At 47.1% G+C, this 24,778-nt stretch overlaps 1 protein-coding gene across 2 annotated transcripts in view; it reads right to left on the bottom strand.

The window, feature by feature from the left end:
- The window catches only part of doc2a (double C2-like domains, alpha), a 29,190-nt gene continuing 4,412 nt past the window's right edge, over positions 1 to 24,778 (bottom strand). For both annotated transcript variants that reach the window (XM_076034329.1, XM_076034330.1), the window contains exons 2-11: positions 23,105 to 23,463; positions 21,857 to 21,936; positions 21,185 to 21,259; positions 20,811 to 20,920; positions 16,247 to 16,373; positions 14,071 to 14,130; positions 8,433 to 8,632; positions 4,212 to 4,293; positions 3,791 to 3,887; positions 1 to 1,953 (exon numbers count right to left, since the gene is read on the bottom strand). In XM_076034329.1, the coding sequence (XP_075890444.1) occupies positions 1,817 to 1,953; positions 3,791 to 3,887; positions 4,212 to 4,293; positions 8,433 to 8,632; positions 14,071 to 14,130; positions 16,247 to 16,373; positions 20,811 to 20,920; positions 21,185 to 21,259; positions 21,857 to 21,936; positions 23,105 to 23,463 (1,327 nt within the window). In that variant the 3' untranslated portion in view covers positions 1 to 1,816. The remainder of the gene's footprint in view (positions 1,954 to 3,790; positions 3,888 to 4,211; positions 4,294 to 8,432; positions 8,633 to 14,070; positions 14,131 to 16,246; positions 16,374 to 20,810; positions 20,921 to 21,184; positions 21,260 to 21,856; positions 21,937 to 23,104; positions 23,464 to 24,778) is intronic.

Raw genomic sequence — 24,778 nt, 5'->3', positions numbered from 1 at the left:
CTGGTGGCTAGGTGGCAGCATTGGCTTTATTGGCTCGCCACTGAGCCGCTCGTAAAAGATTCGAGACTCGAAGAGAACGAGACCGCTTCGGAACGACTGGGAGGAACACGGTCAATTAACTTAAAGTGTTTTATGGAAAATAAAATAAAAATAATAATTATCATAAAAAACCCAACCATGCGCAATTTAAGTTCCAAAACATCCAACATCCAAAGCAAGTACAATATTTATATCCACATATAAACACCAGTGGTATTTTCAGCATGCCTCGAGCAGACTGAGCAAAGACAGAACAAGTAAAGAGAAACCCTGCAGCTTGGTTAATGCTGTGCAGAATCATCAGACAACACTGTGCTCAATACATCATTCATATTTGTCATTTTAGATAATCAGCAAAGGTTAATGTCGTCCCTCAGCTCCTCTCCTGTGACGGAATATTGGGGGCATCAGCTCGTCACCAGTCACATTGGTGGCGGTGCATTAATCAACCGTGAAGAACATAAACGAAACAGTCGTCTTTGGAGAAAAAAAAGAAAGAAAGAAGAAGCAACAACAACAACATCCGAACATTCAAATAATGATTCAAACACCTCAGGTCACGCGCATGAGGATTTTGTCCCCCCTCAGCAACACCACATTTGTCTTTAATGGGATAGTTCACCCAAAACTGACATTTCCCACATTTGCTACTCGTACCTGATGCTGCTGGAGGCTCGAGAGGCATTTTCTATTCCACATCAATTTTCTTGCACTGCAGGGAGGCAAAGATTTATACCTAATGGAAGCTTTTCCTGACCAGGGACAAGTTCACCTGTTGCTGAAACTCCTTTTAAAGTTGGTCCGTGAATACTTTTTTGGCTGAAAAAATGGTGTCAAGCTTGTCATTTTGAGACAAACAGGGACAGACAGGGACATTTCTTTTTGTATATTTTTGTTAAAATTTTTGAAATGTCAATTTGCGTGGGAAAATATCAATTTTGAGTGAGCTAAACCCCTTCTCACTTGACCCCAGCAACAGCAAACATGCAAGACACTGACACAAAACCATCAACCTGGAAGAACCAATTGTGTCCTGTGGGCGTGCTGTCTGCAACGATGTCCAGCACGGACGCAACATCCTTCAAGATGACTTCAAGGTGTTTGGAAGCATTAGTCAAAGTGTTATTGCAGGAGGAGAGGGCTGCGTGCGCTTCAGGGGCAGATGGGAAAGTTTGTTTCCTCCCTAACGTCAGCAGTTAATGAAAAGCAACTGGTCGGGGCACCAGGAGAAAGTCAATCTGACACGAGCGGCCGAAAGCAGAATAATTCAACATTCCTTCTCATCATTTTTCTTTAGCACGATTTCAGACCCCACCCCCCTCCCCCTGACCCACCCAACCCCATTGACTGAGACCTGACCAGTTTGAAACAGCGCGGGCGAGCGTTTTGATTGGCGTTAAATCCACAAAAGCAGCGCGGATCCCCATGAATATGATAATGGAAAATTCTCTCACTGTCATCTTTGTGCCAGGGGCCTGATTTGCATCACGCCTACTTAAATCCAAGATTAGATTATTGATCTCCGTGCGTGACCCCCCCCCCTCCTCCCCCGCCTCCCTCACCCAATCACCACGTCTGCTTTGAATATGTAGCTGTGAATTATGCTCTCATTCATTGACACACAGTAGAGATGGACATGAGTCCTTCACAGTCATGCAGGAAGTCCTCAAGCGCATGCCACGGTCAACGTCCGTTACACCCCCACCCCCACCCCCACCCCGACCCTCCCCGAGCCCGGGTCGCTCCGTCCAGGGTCCGCATGGGGACCACCGTCCATTCACTCGTGAACCGTCGACCCGGGCAGCTCGTTGGTCAGCGTGTGCCAGCGCTCCACCTTCTGGCCCTTGTTCTTCAGACAGTCTATCCAGTGCTGCAGAGTGTCTCCCTGTGAGTGGCACCCGAAGGACACGCCTCCTGGAGGGGGGAGGGAGGTGGCAGACAAGAGAAAAGAGATGAAGTCAGACCGACTGGCTGGGTGGGCTCCTGTCAGTGTGGTTATAGTTGTCTTTAGGAGGAGAGAATACAAAAACAATGAGATGTTTGTCCGTCTGCTCTGTACGAAAAGGTCAGTTTAACGAGTGTGTTCGAACACCGTGCGTCTCGATCACGTTAGTCGACTCCCCAGAAATGAGAAAAAAGTCCACACTTTACTTCATTTGCTCGCTGACAGCCATTTGTGATGTCACAAAGGGGACCCATACTCCTTCTGAGAAGATGCATCACCTTGTGCTTCCACTGCTTGCTTAACTTTTCAGAAGAATGCAAAGTGCTGGAAGGCAGGGCGGCAGGAAACAAAAACAGGTGTTTCTCCACAGAGGCTGTAAACCAACGTTTCTCAACTGGTGGGCAGTATTTTAAAATGTATGTATTTATAGAGAAAATATTGGGCATTTATTTTGCAGGACACACAATTCAACAATTTCAATAATATATTAACTAGACATGGTAGAAAGTGGGATAGCCTTTTTATTTTGTGGAAAAAATTTGGGACTCGACTTCATGATAAGGAAAAAAATGATTAATGGTTAAGAACCACTATTCTAAATATGCTCTTCTCTGTGTATCTAAGGAGATCTTCAGGGTAATTCATCATGCAAAGCTACATCCACTAGTCCTGCATGAAAAAACAAAACAAAAGAGTTGAACCGTTTTCAGTACTAAATTAAATATCCAAACTAAAAACTTTGGATATTCTTTTCATTGTGTGTTTTCTCTGTTTCGAACACAAGACGACATCGAAATAATTGTATATACATATAGAGAGATGGAGAAACACCTGCTGCCTTCATTTATATCCATCACGTGAATTGTGATCAGCACTGCAGACATGATCTGCATATTGATGCAGAAGCCACAGTGCAAAGGGCAAAAAAGGTGGAGTGGAAATTGAAGAACACGATGAAAGCCGCGCTGCATAAGTGCCTGATGATTGTGTTAGTCGCCAAGACGGAGCTACAATTACAGCGATAACAGCCGGGATACCGTGCGTGAGTGTTTCCGCAGAAGGGATGTGTAAAGGCCTGAATACACTTGCACTGCGGTGAAAAAAATCACTAAAGACAGCATTTTTTTTTTAGCTCTCTGGTCGACATCCTCCCAGCATGCCGCAGTAATTTACCACCTGTGCAGATAAAAAATGTGAAATAAAAACAATGCGTGGGAGTCCACAAATCACGGCAGCTGTTATTTTTTTTTCTAACAATAACTGCAAGACTGAGCTACAGTGAAGGAACTGATGCATCTTCTCCAGTCTGTGTTTTTGTGCTTGTTTTGTTTCCAGTGCGCCTGTTTTATGATCGTCAGTAAACACATATTTTATCGGGGGCTGGAAATACGTGTTGTTTACCCTTAAGTCAAAAGCCAAAGCTTAAATTTATTGGTCGGTGCTAAAACAATGTCCTAAATGCAAATGTGTTTCATTGAACTGCATTGAAGAAGAAAAAAAAACCCCAAAAACTAAAAAAATGACATGTTCACTTCTTTTGGGAGGCAGGGACGTGTGTAATAGCTCCATCTCACAGAGGAGGACAGATCCTGTTTCCTGCCAAAATGTCACTGACACCCTTTTGGCAGCCGAACCCTGCAAATTATCCACTGGCTGCGCACGGATCACAGCAGATAACAGAGAGCGTCTTATAATATCCTTGGCAGCAGCTGCCACTGGGTGCAGCATTATTAGGACGGCTAATAAAGCACAAAAGTGAGCGGCCGTGGCGGTGAATGTTCCTCCCTCTCTGCATCGCCAGCTCACCGATGAAGTCGTTGGACTTGCCCAGGTCGTAGTCCCACACCGTCACCTCCAGCGTCTTGGTGGCTAACTCCGAGAAGCTGATCTCGTAGAAGAACTCCTGCGTAAAAAAACAGAAAAAAAAAACAGAGAGTTGGATGACTGCGGGGGTGGGATGGTGGTTGTAGTGGTTGTGGTGGGAGGTCAAAGATCAGAGGCGGAGCGGCGAACGCACTCGCACGTCGCTCTCCCGCTCTCAACGCCGACGTGCTCTTTAATGAGGCTGCGCACAATAATTGGCCAACAGTAATTGGCCGATTTACGGAGAAGGTTGAGGGAACTTTGGCACTTTGGGGCGCTGCGTCCCTGGAGGACGAGGCAAGACGGAGCTGTCTCTCTCCCGCCGACCCCGGCCCACCGCGTCGCCCTCAACATAAACACCTACCTCATTAAACTCCGGGTTGAGGGTCTTTTTAATGACCGCCGTTTTGTGCTTGGATTTCTTCTGAACATCTGGCTTGAGGTACCTGAGAACAGCAGACGGAGACAAAGCCGAACGTAAAGACTAAATGCTGCAGTGCTGTGAGTACAAAACCAAGCAGTGTGTGTGTGTATGTGTGTGATTGTAATTTGCAGGCAATGTGACTCTAATTCTGAATTCCGCCGGAGTATTTTCACAAAGAGCGGAAGCAGCGCGCGGCGCCGGCCCTGACCCCCCTGGTTTTTCCGAGGCTCTGCGCTGCGAGCGGGCGAGAGCGACGCTGAGCGCGGGTGTCACGTCGCCCATGGCGACGGCGTCACCGAGCTCAAGGCTGACAGACTCATTATCTGCGTCTCTCAGCGTCCAAAGCTGTGCTTGACGAGACAAAAATTGTAAGGCTGCTGACGACAAAGACGGCGTAGGTGGCAAAAGTGCTCACATTCTGTACTGACGTAAAAGTATGAATACTTCTTGAAAAAATACTCTCGTAAAAGTACTCGTTCAACCTCCTTCATTCAAGTAAAAGTCAGAAAGTACAGGTTCTGAAACGTACTCAAGTAAAAATGGAAAACATTTTTTTTTTGCCAGTGGGCCGTTATTGGATGATGAACAATAACCAATGACCAAAATTTTCTACATTTTTATTTTTCTCCGTACTGGAAATGCACTGAACAGTGACCCCAAAGCCAAGGTACTCTGAAATCGTGTTCCTCTAAAATATGAACCACTTTTATATTCAAACTACTTTTACATTCAGACTACACAACAACATAGTTCAAACTTGCTGCACTTCAGGCAAAAAATACTATAATAAATCACAAGTGAGTTACTTTGAACAGAATTTGTATCTTTTGACCACTTTTAAAGACAAAAGTAACAAGCATTTTTCTCCAATGTCAGAAGTACAAAGTACAAAGGCCCTGTTGGTTGGTTGCTGCTCTGCTCTGCTCCCCTCAGAAGTAACAGACCCTCAGACTGCCTCACTGACAGCCTAAAATACACCTGGAAAACCTTGTGGTCTGCAGCTTGTGTTGGAAGAAATCAGACTCTCTAGTAGGTGTTGCAGCCACCTACTAGTTATTTTTTTTTCTGTGTGCTATGGCTAACTGATGCATTTCATTGTTACACATCAGATACACAAAGTTCTTCATGAGCACCATTGGCACGCTACCTGCAGAAACAAGCCTCAGTCTGTAGGGCTCATCAGATCACATGGCTGTAGGGTTGTCACTCGATTGGCGTGCTTTTAATTCTGCCTTGAGGGCCAATTGGCACCGAGGAAGCTATTCAGTGAAACCCACCACATCAGCGGTGATATATTCACATCATGGGTTGCTGCGTGCAATAACAGCTGTGTCTGCAGGGCAGCGTTGGATAAAGCGAACCAAAATGAAACTGTTGGGGGTGTATGTTCCAGATGGTGGAATAGTGAGGAAGAGATTTTATTTGTCTTGGGGTTTTTTTTGACCTCTGATGGTGAATGGCCCCTCTGAGTGAATGGCATTTAAGAATCTAAAGGAATAGAATGCTATCTCTGTTCTATTTTCATTGTAATCGCTAGGATATGCAACACTAAAAAAAATGTAAAATCCAGTCATCGTCAATCAATCGATCAATAGATCACTCAATCTAGACTCTTGTGCTGTAAAAGTGGGTGGAATTCAGTTGGCTGTGTCTTGGCTTTTTCACCCAGTCATTGATCCCAATGAAACCAAATGTGAGTGTTGACATTCCTCTTGTCCCTCGACTTTTATAACGATACCAAGAGTCTCAAAACCATCGTCGATTCAAGACAGAAAACATTCGGGGCTCTGGCAGCACTTCAAAAACATGACGAAAAAAAAAAATCTACCTAATTAGCTGCTAGCATCACATTTTGCCGCAGCCATTGTCTTTTCCGAGCATGATGCAATAAATCCCCAAAAGTGAAACTTTTCCTGAGAGAGAATGAGCGCAGCTGCAGAGACGTGACGTGGACCGTGGGTGAACGTGGGCACAGATCGGTGACTCCTCCGCCAACGTTTGAGAAGAGCTTAACATTCCTGCGCAGGGTTCTCATTTAATTCTCTGGGTATTTTTAAGCAAAAGCTCGCAGTAGCATGAAATCTCTATTCACATTTGCTTTCCGCCCACCAAGCCACCGCTCGGAGAGCAGAGCGTATGTTCCCACACGTTCTCAGACACAACAAAGCAAGTGGGGGGAAAAAAATAGAAAGAAAAATCTCGTCCCGCTGTAGGGCAGCAACGCGAGTAAAGGCGCGTGCGCGTGAAACCAAGCGGGGCGCAAGACGTCTTTATTGCGTGTGGATGCGTGCGAGATGCTGTTGCACGCATGGAGGGCTTCAGTGGGTGGAAGGAGGAAGAGAGGGAGCTTGACTTTTAAGACGTGACGGGGAAAGCAGAAGGGAGATTGGCGTGTGTGTGTGTGTGTGTGTGTGTGTGTGTGTGTGTGTGTGTGTGTGTGTGTGTGTGTGTGTGTGTGTGTGTGTGTGTGTGCTGGAGGGAAAGCAGGAGGGTTACGTAGTGTTTTTATTTATGCCTCTAAAAGTGCGCCAAGCACTCTGAGCTCCGGGTGACGCAGTAGGAGCAGGTTTTAAAGGATCAGTTGGCAGGGTGCATTGTTTTCTTCTGGCTTCTACTGCGCCCCGTGAACACACGCATGGTAATTTTGCATGACACAGAGTGGTAGAATCTAACGTTTCACCATGTTTGAAAAATGAAAAATCTATGTGCTAAATTGTGAATCTCATGCTAACCTATCATCGGGCGGTCGTTCCAGTGAACGGGCTGTTTAAAGTTATTTTTCTGGGATTTTTACCCACGATAAAACCGACATACGTGGGCGCAGATCGCCGTATGTCGATTTTATGTTGTTATTTACTATTCTACCTCTCCGTTTAATGCTTAACTATCATAAAACGGTTATTTATGGTGAGTTTTGAGCTGTTTATTTATTTATTTTTGACGATTTTCACATTTTCGGACAGGTTGAGATTTTGCACTCTACCGCAGCTGTTTACCTTTATTTCTTTTCTTTATTTGCCTAAACAGCTACAATATGCAGATTTTTCATTTTATGGACATGTTGAGCTGTTGTATTCTACCACTCCATCTCATGCTGAACTACTGTAGGACGGTCAGAACTACAGATTTGTGCACTGTAAACGTCACATACATTTTTTACATTTCTTTGCCACCCCTGAAGTAACCTTCGACACCCCATGGCCCCTGCCCATGTTTGAAAAGCGGGCCGCACCACTGTCTCTGCGATACGGTAGCGCGGCCATAACGGCCATAATAGATCACGCCAGGTCTGTTTTGGAGGCTGTCAGTGCGCACGTGCACGCAAACGAGCAGACGCGCAGCGTGCTCGTCGTTACCCTGATGAATGGACGGTGACTTCTGTGGCTACCTGAAAGCCGCATGTCCTATTCTGTCCCCATTACCTTATGCGAGCCTAACTAGAGCCATCCATCAGCCGAGGGTGCCGACAGTGTGATTCATGTGGTCACTCTCAGCCCACGGCCGCCGAAGACGTAGCGTGGCTTGTAAAGGTGCAATGGGGAGATGGATAGGTCAATCGTTCTGGAGTGTGAGAGTCACGAAATGTCAATCCATCAGTCCCACCTGAGCTGTGTGGTGTGTGTGTGTGTGTGTGTGTGTGTGTGTGTGTATTCATGGTTCAAAATGCATGTTTCCCTTGTGCACACTTGCTCAGTGAGGATGTGCGGTGCTGTCTATGGTTTCAGGCCATGGATGTATTATGAGAACTGGATACCAGACTGGCAAGATGGTGGTGTAGCGGGTTTTTTCCAGTGGTCACTTGAGGTACTGCATCCAAAAACCCCATTTGGCCCTAAAAGCATTTTCTCCATAGACTGCAATACAAAAACAAAGGCTTGTATATGTGTAATGGCGCCGTACGCGGTGTCTCTTGGCTGGTTCTGATTGGCTGATGAGTTACAGAGGCATGATGGGAAGCGACACTGCTGTGCATGCTGTATAGGGCTGCATAATGTGGAAATAACCCCGAAGCCATTTCAAAATGCAGGACTTTTTCAGCAGCTCCGTTGAAATGAATGGACCTTGTCCGACCTGAGCTCTGTGTGTGTGTGTGTGTGTGTGTGTGTGTGTGTGTGTGTGTGTGTACAGTGCGGTCACGTGGCGCTTCGGTGCCGGCCTTACGTTTTAACGTAGGGGTCCGAGTAGCCGTTGACATCCATGGCTGCCAGGTGGGCGCAGCGTTTGACGCCCACGCACAGCCCGCCACGAGCCCTCTCCTTAGACTCGCCCTGGACGTCGCCGTCGGTGGCCGGGGGGAGGTACTGCAGGCAGAGCAGCAAGCGGCCTCGCTCCTCCAGACTTCGCTGCTGTTCAGTCTCCCACTGAGGTTGACAGGAGAAGCAGGCAGAGAAAAAGGTTGAAACACTCAGGGAATCTGCATTTCAGATGACTCTGAGGTGTAAGGTTGTTGCACACTTTGTCGACGCGTCAGGCGGTTCATTTAAAAACAAAATGATTGAAGTTTGCACATTCCTTAATGTTACCAGCGGGTTTGCATGATATTTCCCCCGACTGCCGCGTGAGATTGCAGCTCTGTGCCTCTGATATGCGGGCAAATAAGCCACAGCTGCGAGCAAATTGCCGGCAGTATCGGTTTCAAAAGGTGATGGTACGCTGATGTGCTGTTTATTGAGGGCGGAACATCAGCTAATGCAGGTTCAGAACTGGGCTAAACACTATAAAAGGTAGATTTTCCTGCAGCAGCAGCAGCAGCAGCAGCAGGTGAGATCAAGTCAAGCAGTGAATGTTGAAACATTGAGGTGAATTTCAGGGCAGACCTGTATTCTGATTCAACCTGTGTGTCTCCAGCCTCTGATCCATAGAGCCAGTAATGGAACCAAACTGACTTACAACACAACACTAATGTGGCATAGCACTTTCACTCCATCATCACAGCACTCAATGGAAAAATACACATGTGAGATTGGGTCACATAGTTTGGAGAGCACCAGACTGAAGCATCGCTCTGAGACTTTTAATAGCGTACGGATGAAATCCAGCACTGCGGCGGAGACACAAGTTTTAACATTCATTTTTAATTAGGCCCATCTGTTTTTTTCTTTTTTTTGCTGCAGGACTTTTTAAACTATATCGAGACCATCTCAACTTTGCACCAATTTTCACCTGCCAGCGAGAAAATACGACCACAGGGAGCTACAACAACTTAACGTCAAATCACATCACAGGTCCTTCCATATTAATTAGGTGAGACTCGCACTGCTGCACAACCCTGCAGCACTTCACCGGCCCAAATCCAAATCACACTTAGTCTGAATGCAACATGGGGACAATGAAGCATTAGTATTAACCCTGATCCTCTTTTTCAGAGGCTGCGCGCGGTTGACTCGCCAACTTGTTTTCATTCACCTCCAGTTCAAAACACGAGAAAAGATGCCCATCTTTTTGCTGGTTTGAAGCCCAGGAAAAACTGAAAATAATAAGAGTGGCCAGTGTGCAGTCATGGCACCAGGCTTTGATTATAACCCACTTGCTGGATTTACGCCGGTTCATGACGTGATGATGTTTTGAATCCAGCAGACAGCATCATCTTGATCTGGTCGTGCTTGTGGAAGAGCCAAAAGTCAGCGACAAAGTGGAGAACGGAGGGAGCAACTCTGGGAGGGCCAAGACACACACTGACGACACTAAACGTGCCAAAGTGATTTTTTTTTTATTAACAATGACATCATTAGATGCTGATAGCGACGGTAAATTATGTTGTGGCTTAACACGTAGGACTATAAGTTTGAGCAAGTCTTGTTTATAATAACGAACTTGAATTCTGTCGCTGCTCCGCTGCAGACAGTAATTACAATACTTTAATATAGTGGGTCGGAAAAAATAAAGTGTGCCGGTCTGTGGCGTACAACTCAGCAGTGCAGCGCTGGAAAGGCGACGGACTCTGTTAGGGACCATGAAGCCGGTGATTTAAAGAGCCACTTAACTGACGTTTGACCCAGCAAAGGTGTTGGAGATTGTGACTACTTCTATCTCTGTCTTTGTCTGACACCTCGCAACGTTTTTTGTATTTCCTTTTCACACCAACCGGTCAAAACAGATGACCTCTGGCCCTCTGGAGTCTGGATCTGCTCCAGGTTTCTCCCTGGAGGGGAGTTTTTCCTGGCCACTGCCGCACCTGGCTTGCTCTGGAGGGTTCAGTTGGTTTCCTCCTGCTTGTACAAAGTGCTTTGAGACGCCTTTGGATGTGATTTAACGCTGTACAAACAAAAGTTTGATTGATTGATTGATTGATTGACTGATTGATTGATTGATTGACAGATGTGAAGTCGGAGTCTGAACCGAAACAAAGACCAAACGTGTTAAAAGGCAATATTATAGTTTAATTTCGCTTGACTGCGAGTGCAGTTCATGTTAGTAACCACTACAAACTTTTTCCTCATCAAGACATCTGTGCATCACTGCCCTCCTGTATCCACAGCTCAGCAGCATTTGCACCTGTAATCTGCTCCTGGTAGTAAAATGATCTTCCGCTGTGTTTATGGCAACTCAAATAAAGCAATGAAAAAAACGCTTCAATGCTTTTGCCTACAGCTCAAAATACATTCAGAGTAATATATAGAGGGGACTCATCCAACTGAAAGAGCGTACTTCCAAACCCTTGCTCTCGGTGAAATGATTAAAGGCCAGGATTATTATTAGATGATGTTATTCCCGCTGTAATGAAGTTTCGCTCAGTTTATGAGAAAATCTGACGAAACGTGTCATCAGCCTTTTTTCACAAGCAGATACCCGAAATCATCTGCTGCGGCTGCAGACACAAAAACCCAAAAGGCGCTGCAGACCAGCAGGGGGGGGCGGGTGGGGAAGGGGGTTGGCCCCACAGCAAGGACCTGTCTTAGACCACAGGCCTTGAAGTCTTGAAGTCTGAACCGAGCGCGTCGCCTGGCGGGTTTTTTTCTTTTGGGGGGGGGGCGGCGGCGAAGGGCGGGATCGGAGGGTTTGGGTTACGGGGGGGGGCGATATGGACGACATCAAACTGTTATCAAAGCCTTTGACAACAAGCGGATCAACAGAGAAGATTCAAAGTGACAGATGATAGGAGGCGGCAGCGGAGGGTGAGGAAGGCAAAGGAAGACGATGTTCCCACAGGACTGTGACTCACCCCCCCAACCCCCCCTCTCCACCTCCACCCCCAACCCCCTTATGGCCCACAGCAGCAATACGCATGTATGTTATTTATAGTGGAGACGCATGCGCGCTAACTCAGGAGCAGTTTTCTTGATGCTGGAGAAAGAAGGAAGCAGCTTCTTCTTCTTCTTCTTCTTCTTCTTCTTCTTCTTCTTCTTCTCCCCCAGATGTGCTTTTAATGGCAAACTGCTTCAGTTCTCCTGCTCTTCCTTCGCCGCCATCCCTCTCCCTCATATCTTCCAATCTCTCATTAAGTCTTATCTTGAGGCATGAGGTGGACACACCGGCGTGATCAATATGCCATACACTCCTCGCCCACCTCTCCCAACAATTGCCTTAACAGCTTGCACCCCCTCTCCCCCACCACCCCCCCCCCCTCAATTCTCAACTCCCCTCATATTTGTTTTCTCTCTCTCTGTTTCTCTCTCTCTCTCTCTCTCTTCTTTGAAATCATCCCGGCTGCCAACAGGCAGTCCTGCCATCTGCAGAGGCGGGGGGGGCCTTTAAATCTCGTAATTAGCGAGAGCCGCTTGTGCCATTGCACCCCGGCACAATGCAACAGGCCCAACAGACCTTTGCAGATCGATAGCGAGCGACTCATTAGAGGGGCGGAGGAAATAAAGCAGCGCTGACGCGGGGCCGCAGCCGGCCGCAGCAAACACGCTGGCAGACGAAACGTGAAGGGGAGATAAATCTGTGGGCGGGTTCACCAGCTGCCAAAATGAGCAGCAGACACATTAAACAGGCGCACCTACTGTTGGACACACAGAGGCGGCAGTCCTGCACCACTTATCTTTATGGATTTCCGCGTCAGGCTCCTGGCTTCACCTCATGGTTAATTTACGAAGAAAAAAATAAATCACTGCTGTGTCTTGTGAAAAATGAGAAAAATGAAAAAAAACAAAAACGCATGGCATCTCTGAGGCAGTTCATTAAAGCGGTGGATTTTCTAAGTGGGCTCAAGAGACCCCAGAGGTCCTTGATTTAAAAAAAAAAGAAGTGAGGACTAATTCATCCTTATTGTAATTCCGCTAAACACAAGGAAAGGGCATTTGTCTATTTGTGATTTTGTCATCCCGATGTTCATTTAGAGGTGACTGAGGTTAAAAAGTTGAAGAAGCAATTAGCCGAGTGACCTGATCGACGTCTTTAAGAGTCGTTTTAGAGTTTTTCTCAGTCCTAATGAGGCTGGAGAACTCTCCCTCTCAGCTATTGAGATGGGCTAAAGGCACATATCACACAGGAGGATCATTAAGGCTGACACATGAAACCAGGGGATAAGAAGTGGTGTGAATTAGAGACGCAGCAGATCAGCCACTGCCAGCGTTTATGTGTCAAATATATGTAGATTGGAGCTGCAGTAATAATCACCGCACTGATCTCCCTGGTGCGGAACATAATAGAAAAATCAAACTCCATTATCAATTTGTTCATAGACTTATTTGCAGGGGACTGACCGTAATTACCTCACGACCATAAATTAATGACAGCCCCTAATGGATTACATGTCTGGAGCAAGTCTGCTAATCAATTTCCTGGTCGCAGGGGAACCGAGTGGGAGCCAGCGGGTGGCCAGATTATTGGAAAATGCTTTTAAACAGCGATGCAAACACCCTCAGATTTTGTAACTTTACACCCTTCGCTGAAGTGAACGTCGGCTGAATGATATTACATCTCCTTCCTCAGTGCACCAATCAACAGGGGCTCCCCAGACTCACAGGTTTGGTCAACCTGTTGCTCTGACCAAACGTAATTAACTAAGGGCGTATTCACACCTGCCCTGTTTGGTTCGGACTAAACCAAAAAAGTTCCTGGTGCAGATCTTTTGGGCTGGTGTGAATACAAACCAGCAAACTCTGGTGTGCAGCAAACAGCTGGTCCGAGACCTCGCCGGAGAGGTGGTCTCGGCTCGCTTCCAAACGAACCATCGTGCGGGTCGGTTGATGTGTGAAAGCGACCGCACCGTGGGACTCGAACCAGTTGTGAAATCACACACCTTTTTACACGTCACAGGCTTATGTAGCCACAACCATTATGGGAAATAATGTTTTGGTTAGCATAGTAGAAAGTTTAGTAGCCCGTCGTCGGACCGTCAGGCTAACATGAGTCGCGGTTCAACGTGGAGCAATGAGGAGGCGGTTCTTGCAAAACGTCTTCGATGTCGCAAAATGGTAAACATCTCCTCACAAAATCGACGTTGCATCAAAAGCCTCTGATGCTCCAAATTTCCTGAAAATGAGTGCAGCACGCTGGAGCTCCATGATTGTTTACTTTCCGTATTTTAGCGTGTTACCGCAGACCGTTTTGTCCAATGATTTGCACGATCTTTGCACACATGTGGGTTTGTTGTCAAATCCTGGGACTCTTGCGAAAATTGCAATGTGAAAAGGAACCGCACCAAACCAAAAAAGATACATTGTTTTTTGGTCCGGACCAAAGAAAGCAAATTGAAGGACGTTTGTGAAAACGCCCTAATAATCAAACGATGGTTCCATTTAAATGAAGAGGCTTTATTCCCCTTGTCTGTGGAAGCGGATTTAACATGGCCGAGGCTGGGGATATAAGGCCGGATGGACGGACGGACGGCTGGACGGACAGGCTGAACTCTCACCTCTCGTAGATAGCAGGAGATTCCCCTCAGGGCTGTGCTCATGGCGGTCGGCGAAGGCAGCTGAAGGCAGCAGAGCCAATAAGAGAGAAGAGAAAGATGAAAACAATGAGGGAATATGTCAGGAACGTGCTGGTTGGAGAGCAAAGGGATCGGGGGTAGTGGAGGGGGAGAGGGGGGTGTTGCGGACGCACGGAGGAGCGGCCGGGGCGAGGGCACTTTGAAAAATGACAGGCCTGACGCGGGCGCCTGGTTGGCAGGATGACAGAGAGGCTTTAGCGTTTGATCGCAGAGTGGCCACCGGCCTCAGAGGCTCCGCTCTAATCCCACGCTCATAAAGAAGAGGAAAAAAAGAAAGGGACACACAGGACCCCGCCTCCCTCTTTGCACAACACACGTTCTCGCACAATCACCTACTGCCCTGTTCCTCCTCCTCCACCGCCTCTGCTTTCATTCCCCTCCCCCCTTTATCTCTGTGCGACCATTGTGACATTCAACCTACCAGGCTTCGTCTCGGACACTTTAATTTTGTCACCGTGCGTCATCGGGCCGACATCATCATCATCATCATCATCATCATCATCATCATCAACCCAACTGACCGCCGCCCTCAGCGCTGAGCTGCACGCCCCCCCGGCCTTTTACACGAGCTGCCCTCCAAACTTCGAGTTGGCATATTGTTGGATGTGATTGAACGCGGCGTGACCTCCGTGAAGCCGGTGGCCGAGACCTGATCTTAACCCCGCCGCTCTGCCTTCAGATGAGGCTGAGCGCTGGCATGAAAGCAGGGCGACCTCTGCGACCTGCTGGGAAAGCCAGATGAGGAGATCTGATACAGATTCACACTCCTGGTCCAGAGGCTCTGGAGCCTGTTAACTTAAAGACTCTGTGTACTTTTGAATAGGAATTGGAAATGAATGTCAATTTTCTTCAAGAGAGGCTGAGTTCCAAACAAAACAAAACACTTGTCCTCTATGACTTCTGCCCAGTGGTGTCGATTCTTTACAGTCCTGTCAATCGATCACTGTCCAGTCAATAAAACATCATTATTCACAGCACAGTGTGATTGAAAAAACAAAAACAAACCAACTAAAACTAAACACTGTGTATGAGGAGCTATTTTAGGACATTGGAAATGTTCCCTTTGTCCTTTTTCCTGCTTCAGATATTTTTCATATTCATCAATTATGTTGGCAATGGTAGTATTGTTTTTTCAATCAATGGGTCAATGGGCCCTTTCTGATGTCACAAAGGGTCCTGACAAAACATCCTGACACATTTCCCCCCAAAACTCTTCCAATGTGTGCAAGCGAAAAAAAGAAAAACACAGCAAGCATCAGTTTTAGCCAGAAGCTGCAACTGAGCATTACTGAGCGATGAATGTTGCAAACAGAGGGTTAATACGCTGCTTTCTGGAGACCTTACAGGTATTTGGATGTTTCACCCTGCGAAGCTGCTTCACCGTATGGGGAGCGGAACTGAAAACTGACCTTGAGATCGATGACTCTGCCGTGACGTTGAGGGAACATCAACCTTTTTCCTGGCTCATTGCTCTCTCTCTCTCTCTCTCTCTTTCTCTCTCTCTCTCTCTCTCCATCTCTCTCTCTCTCACACACTTGCACACACTCCAGCACGAGGGCTTCGGAAAGCACCCTGCCCCCAACCACCTTTTTTAGAAGCATCCATTCAGCTCCTCTAGCTAATGGCACGCCGATGCACCGTTGGATGTGGTGCGTGATGATGAGCGCCCCCTGTGTGCACAGTTGCTTACTAAGTACTGCTTACTAAGTACTGACGTTTTAACGCCCCCCTGCCAGCCCATAAACAATTTTCTGCCCTTTTCTGCTCCACTACATCCCTGTCAGGACTCAGCCCCCGCACCTCCTCCTCCTCCTCCTCCTCCTCCTCTCTCTCTCTCTCTCTCTCTCTCTCTCTCCCTCTTTCTCTCTCTCTCTCTCTCTCTCTCTCCCTCTTTCTCTCTCTCTCTCTCTCTCTTTTTGAAAATATGAGGTTGTTAGTAAGGATACCATAGTTCATAACGGAGTGTCACCTCCAGACGCTTCTATCTCTCTCTGTGAGAGACACTTCTCTAACCCCCCCACCCCACCTCCACCACTCTCCATTCCCCCACCCCCCATTTCCATTTTCATTCCGCCTGCCCCGGCGCTCTTCTCCTCACAGGAGGTGGATGCTCCAGACAGATGTTGAAGTGTTTGGTCTGGTCGGGCTTCACGCGGCGCAGGGCCACCCGCGACTCCCCGATGAACTCATTATGCGTCAGCTTGTCCTCGTCGCAGACGGACACCCTGCGAGCGAGAGAAAAAAGAAGAGAAGTTGCTCACTGGTGAGGTGTGCGCATATTTAACTCGGGAGGCACTGTGGATTGATTTGATCCAGATAATCAATAATGCAGCGGCGAGTCTACGCCGCTGACGAGGCTCTGGGAGGAAAATCCCCCTTTATGCGAAACCTGCCAACTGTTTACCAAAACACGGTGAGGCCATTAGCATGTTTCCCTCCGCCGGGGATCCAGGGAGGTGCGAGAGCGCATCATGCGAGGTTAAGCTGATCCATATTTATGGGTCTGGCAAACTTTTACACCTTGCCATCAGTGGGAAAGAAAGGCACAAGTGGGTGAGAGTGGCGGGAGAGGTGTGTGGGGGGGCAGGGGAGAGGAATCAGAAGCCAGCGAGCCAGAGATGGCCGGAGGTGGGGAGATACAATCAAAACCTCTCTCTCTCTCTTGCTCTCTGTCTCGCTCTCTCTCTTGCTCTCTCTCCCTCTCTGTCTCGCTCTCTCTTGCTCTCTCTCCCTCTCTGTCTCGCTCTCTCTCTCTTGCTCTCTCTCCCTCTCTGTCTCGCTCTCTCTTGCTCTCTCTCCCTCTCTGTCTCGCTCTCTCTCTCTTGCTCTCTCTCCCTCTCTGTCTCGCTCTCTCTCTTGCTCTCTCTCCCTCTCTGTCTCGCTCTCTGTCTTGCTCTCTCTCCCTCTCTGTCTCGCTCTCTCTCTCTCTCACTCTCTCCCTCTCTGTCTCGCTCTCTCTCTTCCTCTCTCTCCCTCTCTGTCTCGCTCTCTCTCTTGCTCTCTCTCCCTCTCTGTCTCGCTCTCTGTCTCGCTCTCTCTCCCTCTCTGTCTCGCTCTCTGTCTTGCTCGCTCTCTCTCTCTCGCCCTCTCTCTCTCTCACTCTCTCCCTCTCTCTCTGTGCGATCACTTATGCATGCAAATGTGTCGACATAAGTAAGACAGGATCAGTATGCAGGGAGCTCACCCAGAGCTATACTTATTGCTTTTTCATTTTGATTTGTTTATGTAAATGGCGGACGGAGCAACACGCAACAACACAAAGGACACAAAGAACACAATTTGTAAAAGAGGTCCGGGGCGCAAAAACATGCTGCCAGCCTGCCCGCCATCTATTTTGGCGCCTAACCAAATTCATACATTGACCGCCGCGTCGCAACCTCTGCGGTAATAATACAGGGAATTGCGGAATTGTGGAAGGAGCCTATTGCCCAGGGACACAAGATGTATGTTGGAATTCCCACAAAACTCATTTTCAGCAGAGTTTTTTTTTTTTAATCTGGGAGAAGATGGGTGGGGGGAACCTTTCGCGAGCAAAATAGAGAAACAGTGAAAATGAGGAAACAATGAAGGAAGATGGAGGAAGGGGGGAGGAGGAAGAAGAGGAGGTGCGAGGCAGAGGACAATGAGGTGGCGGCTGTGATGTGAGAGACGGAGGAGTCAAAGGAGGCGAGATGGAGGAGGCTGGAGGCGAGAGGTCACGGGGTTAAGTGCCGAGCGCAACCTCTTTATGATATGATAAGGGACACGAGGTTGCCCCTCCAAGCGTTGACGGTGGGGGGAAGAGGAGGATTGGAGGGGGGTCGGCGCTCCTCGTCGGGAATGTCACGGTTGCAGGCGGCGCGGCGGAGATGAAAAGGTGTCGGGAGCGGCGGGATGATAAGTCCTCTCCAGTCGGTTGGTTTACCGAGACGCCTTTCCAGCGGCAATAAAACGAAACAGCTCACTCGATAAAAACAGGGGAGATAACGGCTGAAAAATAGGGCCTGTCAAAACTGTGCGATAAAAAAAAAAAAAAAAAAACGTCTACGACAAGTGATCCTCCAGTTTGGACGTGGAGGATTTGTTTTTTCTTTTCTCTTTTGCGCTTGGTAACTGTGGGTAAGCAGACTTGATGGCTGAGATTCCAAAGTTCTTGCAATGAAATTTATTCATGGCGCCTGTGATCTGGAGGCAGTCGGACTTTCTCCAGTCGCACCTCCTGGATATTTATCACGACTATGACTAACAGGGACCACTTTAGACCTCCTTTGATTCTCTTTTTATAACCTGCTGCTTCTTATGCTGCCGGTTGGCTGAGATTCTAAAGTGTGACATATGGTGCCGTCTACCTGAAGAGCTCCAGTCTGAGTCGGTTTCAGGCTGGAGCTCTTCACGGCAGAACAACCTCAGCCTCCGATCAGAGGGCAGGATGCGGCTGCCAAACCTGGATGCCGCAAGTCAGATTCAGTTTTATCAGATCCAGACAGCATTTTCTCATCAAAGTAAAAGCATCATGGAAGATTTTTTTTTTCGGGAGGGAGGAGTTTTATTTATTTATTTACTTATTTATTGATGTTATAGTTGGCGACACAATGGCGCAGTGTTTAGCGCGGCCGCCTCACAGCAAGAAGGCTGTGGGTTCAATTCTGGGCCTGGGTTCTCTACAGGTTCTCCAGGTTCTTCCTCCCACAGTCCAAAAACATGCATGTGAGCTGCATTGGGAACTCTAAACTGTCCGTAGGTGTGCATGTGAGTGTGAATGGTTGTCTGTCTCTATGTGGCCCTGCGATGAACTGGCGTTTTGTCCAAGGTGTCACCCAGCCTTCGCCCTAAGACAGCTGGGATAGGCTCAGGATGAACTCAGGATATTGAAAATGGATGGATGGATGGACTTCATAGTTGTTTCAGCAAAGGGGTCTAAAGATGCCTAAAACGTGTGCCATTGCACTGAGGTGTGTGCCTGAAGTGGGCAAGCAGTAAAGTCCAAACCCTCCCAGGAAGAGGAGGTTTCGGTGCACACGCACTCTGGTCGCGGTCGGTGGGAACTGGATCCAGCATCAGTCAGACGGCAGTGACGGGAGGCCGGAAGCTGCCAGCAGGGCTCAGTCCTCCCACACAGCAGTCTCTCCTCTCTCTGACTTGCAAAAGAGGCGTGTTGCCTGCTGGCTTCCCGTCCTCTCTTTGTTCACTTCTGAGTGCTTTGTTAAACATTTCCTCCATGTTAATTGTGACCGACTGAAATGCAGTTTAGAAATCTGCCCCAAGGCATGTCAGGCCAATGAGCGATGCCAATTTTGTCACGTGACTGACTTTCACTTGTCTGTGAACTAACTCTGGTCTCGCATCTCAGAGACCTCCAGCTGCTTCTGCAGTGACTCAACCGGCGGTGAAAATGTGATTTTTCAAATGCGACAGAATGTTTTGCTAAACGACCTTTAAGAATCTGCTGCCAAATGGGCTTTTTCCCCCCCAGATGGAAACTGTGTCCGTCACATCTGGGAGGTGTTCCATCTGTCGTTGCAGGTTGTCACTGACCTTGATAAAATCCATCTATCCATCCAGCCAACTATCAATCCAACCAGCCATCCATCCAACTAACCATCCATCCATCCATCCATCATCTGACAACACTTCGTCCATCCGCCCATCCATCCACGCCACCAACCAACACTCGATCGACCCGCCCATCCAAAAACAACCCAATCATCCACCAATCCACCAATCCATCCAACCATCCTCCCATCCATCCATCCACCCACCCATCCATCCATCCATCCATCCAACCATCCTAACCTCCAGCTACAACAATGAAATGTTCTTCCTGACGTTCTATCTTAAAGGTCCCTCAGCGGCTACGGTGTTGCAGTGTGAAAAAAGCTGTTCTCCAGATTTGCCAGATGTGCTTAATTCTGTTGTGGGTATCTGCTCAAAGAGACCAGATATCAGATGCACACCTGCTAACAAAATGTGTTTGACTGGTAACTGAATCCACCTTAGGTGTCTTGAAATCTTTCGAAAATATTCTCTATTACATAATTAGGATTAAGGTTGGATTTGAACGTGACAAATCAGCCGCCCTATATTAAGCCATTTAAACACCTTGGATGATTCCAGTAGGTTAAACCTCCTCCCTCCTGATAATTAATGCACGTCTCCTGAGCTAACAGTGTAGGGAGCCTTGCAAGGGAAACCAGTTCTTCCTGATTTTCCCCCCAGGAGATCAAGCCTTGTCCCTATATAAATCGCACTCCAACGTGAGCAGCGTGGCCGTAAGTTTTATTCACAGCCAGAAACTATTCGCAGCTTTTGTCACCTCCAGAGGGTGAGGTCAATGAAATTAAAAGACCCCGCAGTGTTTAGGCTGACCTCAATCTGTCACTGCAACTTGAACGGAGGCAACAGGAGAGGGTGGAAGGCAAGACAAAGAGGAAGGGGCGGCTTGAATTTAAGAGCGGGAATGTTGTCAGGACAGGAGAGATGTGGCGCGACGAGGACAGACGGAGATAAAGGTTCAGTGGAGGGAGAAAAGAAAGGGAACCAAGTGAAAAAGACATGGGGTGAAGACTGTAAATAGTGTACAAGGCACCCGGCGAGGGGGCGAGATGAGACAAAATCCTTTGCAAGCAGCCTTCTGTTCTCAGACAGGAAGGAGACAAACAGCACGGAGACCCCCAGACATTTACCGGAGTGTTTTGCGGTACATGTCTTCCTCGGTGATTCCACAGTAAGTGAGCGTCTCGTTCCACATGGGGTTCAACGTGTTGCGAACCGTCTTGGTTTTCAGTTTATTAGCCTGTGCGTCAAAGTAGAGAGAGGAGAAAAAGAAAAGCCGTAAGAGCAGAGCGGACGTCATGCGGGAAAACAATTTTGGCCAGCTGGAAGGTCATATTGTTTGAGCGCAGAAATTTCCTGCTCTCAACTTGCACTCTCATGAATTCCAGCTATGGAGCTGTAAATAAAATATTAGCCGGGGCAGAATAAAATATGAACTCAAGATAGAAAAAGAAAAGTGGAGGCCCGTAAAAAGAACTGCATGTTGTGATTAGAATGCCAGGACCTTGCAGGCTCCGGGTAGAAGGTGCAGCTTGACATAGGGGTCGGCTAAACCGTTGAAATCCATCGGCTTCAGACCCTAATGGAGACAGAAGAGAGAGGCGGGTGGAAACCAAAATCAGTGATGGGAAAAATCACACGGGCTCCACGAAAATTGATATTTGAACTCTGATAACCTTCCAGGCTAAATGGAATATTTCCAATATACACATATTTAATATGAAGTCTATACAAGGTACAGAAAGGACGGTAAAACTTGGAAGATGATTGGACAATGAACAGTCTGAATGTCAGATTATTCTGGGATTTAACAAAAGGAGCTTCAAGCCAGCAGCACTTTCTTCCTGGTTTTGTCACAACTAATAAGAAAGCTGATTGGTTTGGGAATCCTATGGAAAAAACAAAAGCTAATATGTTAGGCTCCGTTATAGTGTGACTCATTATAGACTCTTCCAATCCATCTGATTCAACCACAATTTAGTTACATTATGTTAAAGAGGTGGACAGACATTTTCAGTTGCTCAATATAAGAAAAGTTTCTAATTTAAAGACCAAATTGGTGCTGTGACAAACACTGAACCCAAAGGTGCGAATGAAAGTGTATAAAAACGTGTCTGTCGTGGAGTTCTGACACTTTGCAGGAGGGTGAGGAGATGCTTCAGAGAACAATAATTACCTTTGCCCTGAGGACTGTGCAATGCAAAGAGCTGGTGGCTCTCTCGTAGAGGAGATCAAACTCCAGCGTCCCCAGGGAGGCTGAGAGGAAGTTGATTAAAAGAAAATTAAAAATGTGTCACTTTCTTAATTGCATTACTTCATTACCTTGTATTTAAGAACAGGAGTAATGAGATAAACTTTCCACCCCAATCTCTCTGACTGCGGTTGACTCATGAAATCTCAATGCGATTTGAACAGTATAAAAAATAACTTTCCTAAATTAAAAAAATGATAGCGATGACAGGATGATTAAGGAGCAGAATCTCTGGATGACAAAGTTGTTTTGTTCCTCACAACTGTAGTTAATATTATTTCGAGTTTGTGCTACTAAGATTTTCACCACCTACTGAAGCCTGATTGACTGGCTGTCAACCCTGAGCTGCCACAGGTCCTTCAAAAGAACAGCAAGTTGACAATAAATAAATAAATAAAGTATTTGAACCATTGCCCACTGCAATTTTTTTGTTCCATTTTTCATAATATAAAACTTATTCAAACTAAACAATTTATTTGTTTAGTCTTTGAAAAAACAGAGCCAACTGTTTGGAATGGAATCAACTCTTGGTTTCATCTTTTATTCAATGAGAAAAAATGGCAGAAGCAAAAATCATTATATCTGCAGAGTTCTTGAAAACTTGCAAAGTGACAGACGGGAGGTAACATTCCCCCCAATCTGTTGGATCCGTTTTACGTTTCCATCTGCCAAACAGCTGTTCAAAATGAACAAATAAATGAAAGAAAGCTTTGGAGTTTATTCCAAAGAGACCAATGAGGTTTTTGCTGCTGATGCCTGAGTAACAGCTTGTCTCTTGGTGATCTGTTGGTGCGTTGGAGCGACACTGGTTGCTCAGAAAAGCTGAGTTTTGCTTTGGCAGCCCAATTCAAACATCATATTGAGAAAAAACAATGAAGGTACTGCACACCGAGCAAATACAACAGTGATGTCTGATATTTTCTTCACTTGCAGTTTCACCTCTGTGTTATTCATGTTTCGCTTTCACACTGTGCATTTATTGACCGCTGATTGATTTAAGGGGCCTAGGGGCAGAGTGGACACGAATGTTTGCAGCGAGCTGCAATCATTTGCCGTATTTCTTTTATTACATTGTGTTTTATGAATGAAATAATTCAACAAAGGGAAACCCAAACACGCTCGGGCAACTCGAGCCAAAACGAAAACAATGTTGCGTTCGTTGGGGCGACTCACTGTTGTCGTCGCTGTCGCAGCTGTCGATCTCGATGGACGTGTCCATGCTGCTCATGGCCGACAGCGAGCCCCCGCCGCCCGCCGCCCCCGGCAGGAGCGGCGACAGCAGGCTGCTGCTTCCTCCCCCTCCCCCACCAACACCACCGACCGTGGCCGAGCCATGGGCGCCGGGGCTGAGTGCCGTGGGAGCCGCCACCTGGTTGGGCGAGAGCGGCTCGGAGAAGGAGGACGTGGGCGACAGGCGAGGGAAGTAGGCCGAGATCTGACGGATGGGGCGGATGGGACCCGGACACACGTCGATGGCCATGTGCTCCTGGATGGTGATGGCCAAACTCTTTCCTTTTCGCACAGTCATAGGGCTACGGAAGAGGATTGGAGCCACAAAAAGAGAAAAACAAATTACAGGGAGTTTAAAAAAACAAAAAACATTGTGAGTGTTGGATTGCCTTATTTTCAAGTGATCCGCATATTCGTTGAATGAAGTGTCTCAGGAGAAGAATGCCAATTTCGTGTTACGATGCAAATTCAGAATACAAGTACACAGAACTCTGGGTCGAGTTCCAGCCCTAGCAGCAACAATGCGTTGTCAGGGCACGAAGTCTGACTGCTGTTTTTTCCCCTGACCCAGTCTTTATGCAGCAGGAAACAGGTCCTTATTTGGCAGCAGGATCCTCTCTCATCCTGGTACAGCGGCTCACCTCGGGTCACTGTTTTACAAGGGGTTGGTTCCTGTGTCTTCTCTTAGGTATCACATTACGCTGCACAGAGTTTACACAGCATCTTATGCATACAATGGCCATCTTATGCATTGATCAACTGTCTGGTTTAAACATTAAATATCAGTGATTATATGATTACGCACAAGCACCTATATTAAACATAATTACCTTCACAAGGTTAAAGTTAAAAATTCCCAAATCAAGTCAAAATCACAATCAGAAGAGGAGGTTGTATTTTTTCCCTTCATTTCGAGAACAAAGTCGAAATTTCGTGAGTAAAGCAGGGATTAATGTGGGATGGATGAGAGTTAAAGGTTCAGTGTTAAGGTCCCACTAATGAATTCAGTCCTCTGTATTTATTCCATCCTCTGAGGCAGTGCTGGGGAACATCGAACATTACAAGTCCAAGCCTTAATTCTGAGTGCCAAGCAGGGAGGCAGTGTGTCCCATTTCAATAGTCTCTTTTTTGGGGGGCTTTATTCACAAGCACCTACTCGGCTCTAGTTGGTTTTCATGCTTTTGCATTAGGTGGTGCTACCTGGCACCAGGTACTATTTTAGTCACTATTCAAGCTTTCAAGAGAGCCGAGTTAAGCCAAACACGTCACCTCAACAGAGTTCAGGCCACTGATTGGACGACACAGGATTGTTCAAGAGAATGGCTCCGTCACAAAATGATACCTGCCATTTAAAAAGGGCGGACAGAGAGTCAAAATCAACTTTAGTGGCCAAGATTGTACGTGCATACAAGAGACTCCTGAGTGTTTTTTGGTCTCTGTGTAGATGAGTATCCAAAATAAATAAATAAATAAAAAATACAAAGAATAAAGAATCGACAAAGAACTGAATAAAGTGATAAACCAGAAGTGCAGGTAGGGGATGATGCGTGTGTTTGTGTCATCAGTGCACCGAGGCAAGACATGAGGCTGGTGTGGACCAGAGACTGTACAGAGATC

Source organism: Nelusetta ayraudi, unplaced genomic scaffold, assembly GCF_046127955.1.
Source record: "Nelusetta ayraudi isolate G7.1 ecotype Tasmania unplaced genomic scaffold, CSIRO-AGI_Nayr_v1 ptg000042l, whole genome shotgun sequence".
Classification (NCBI taxonomy): Eukaryota; Metazoa; Chordata; class Actinopteri; order Tetraodontiformes; family Monacanthidae; genus Nelusetta; species Nelusetta ayraudi.
This window is presented reverse-complemented; position numbering and strand designations above follow the sequence as displayed.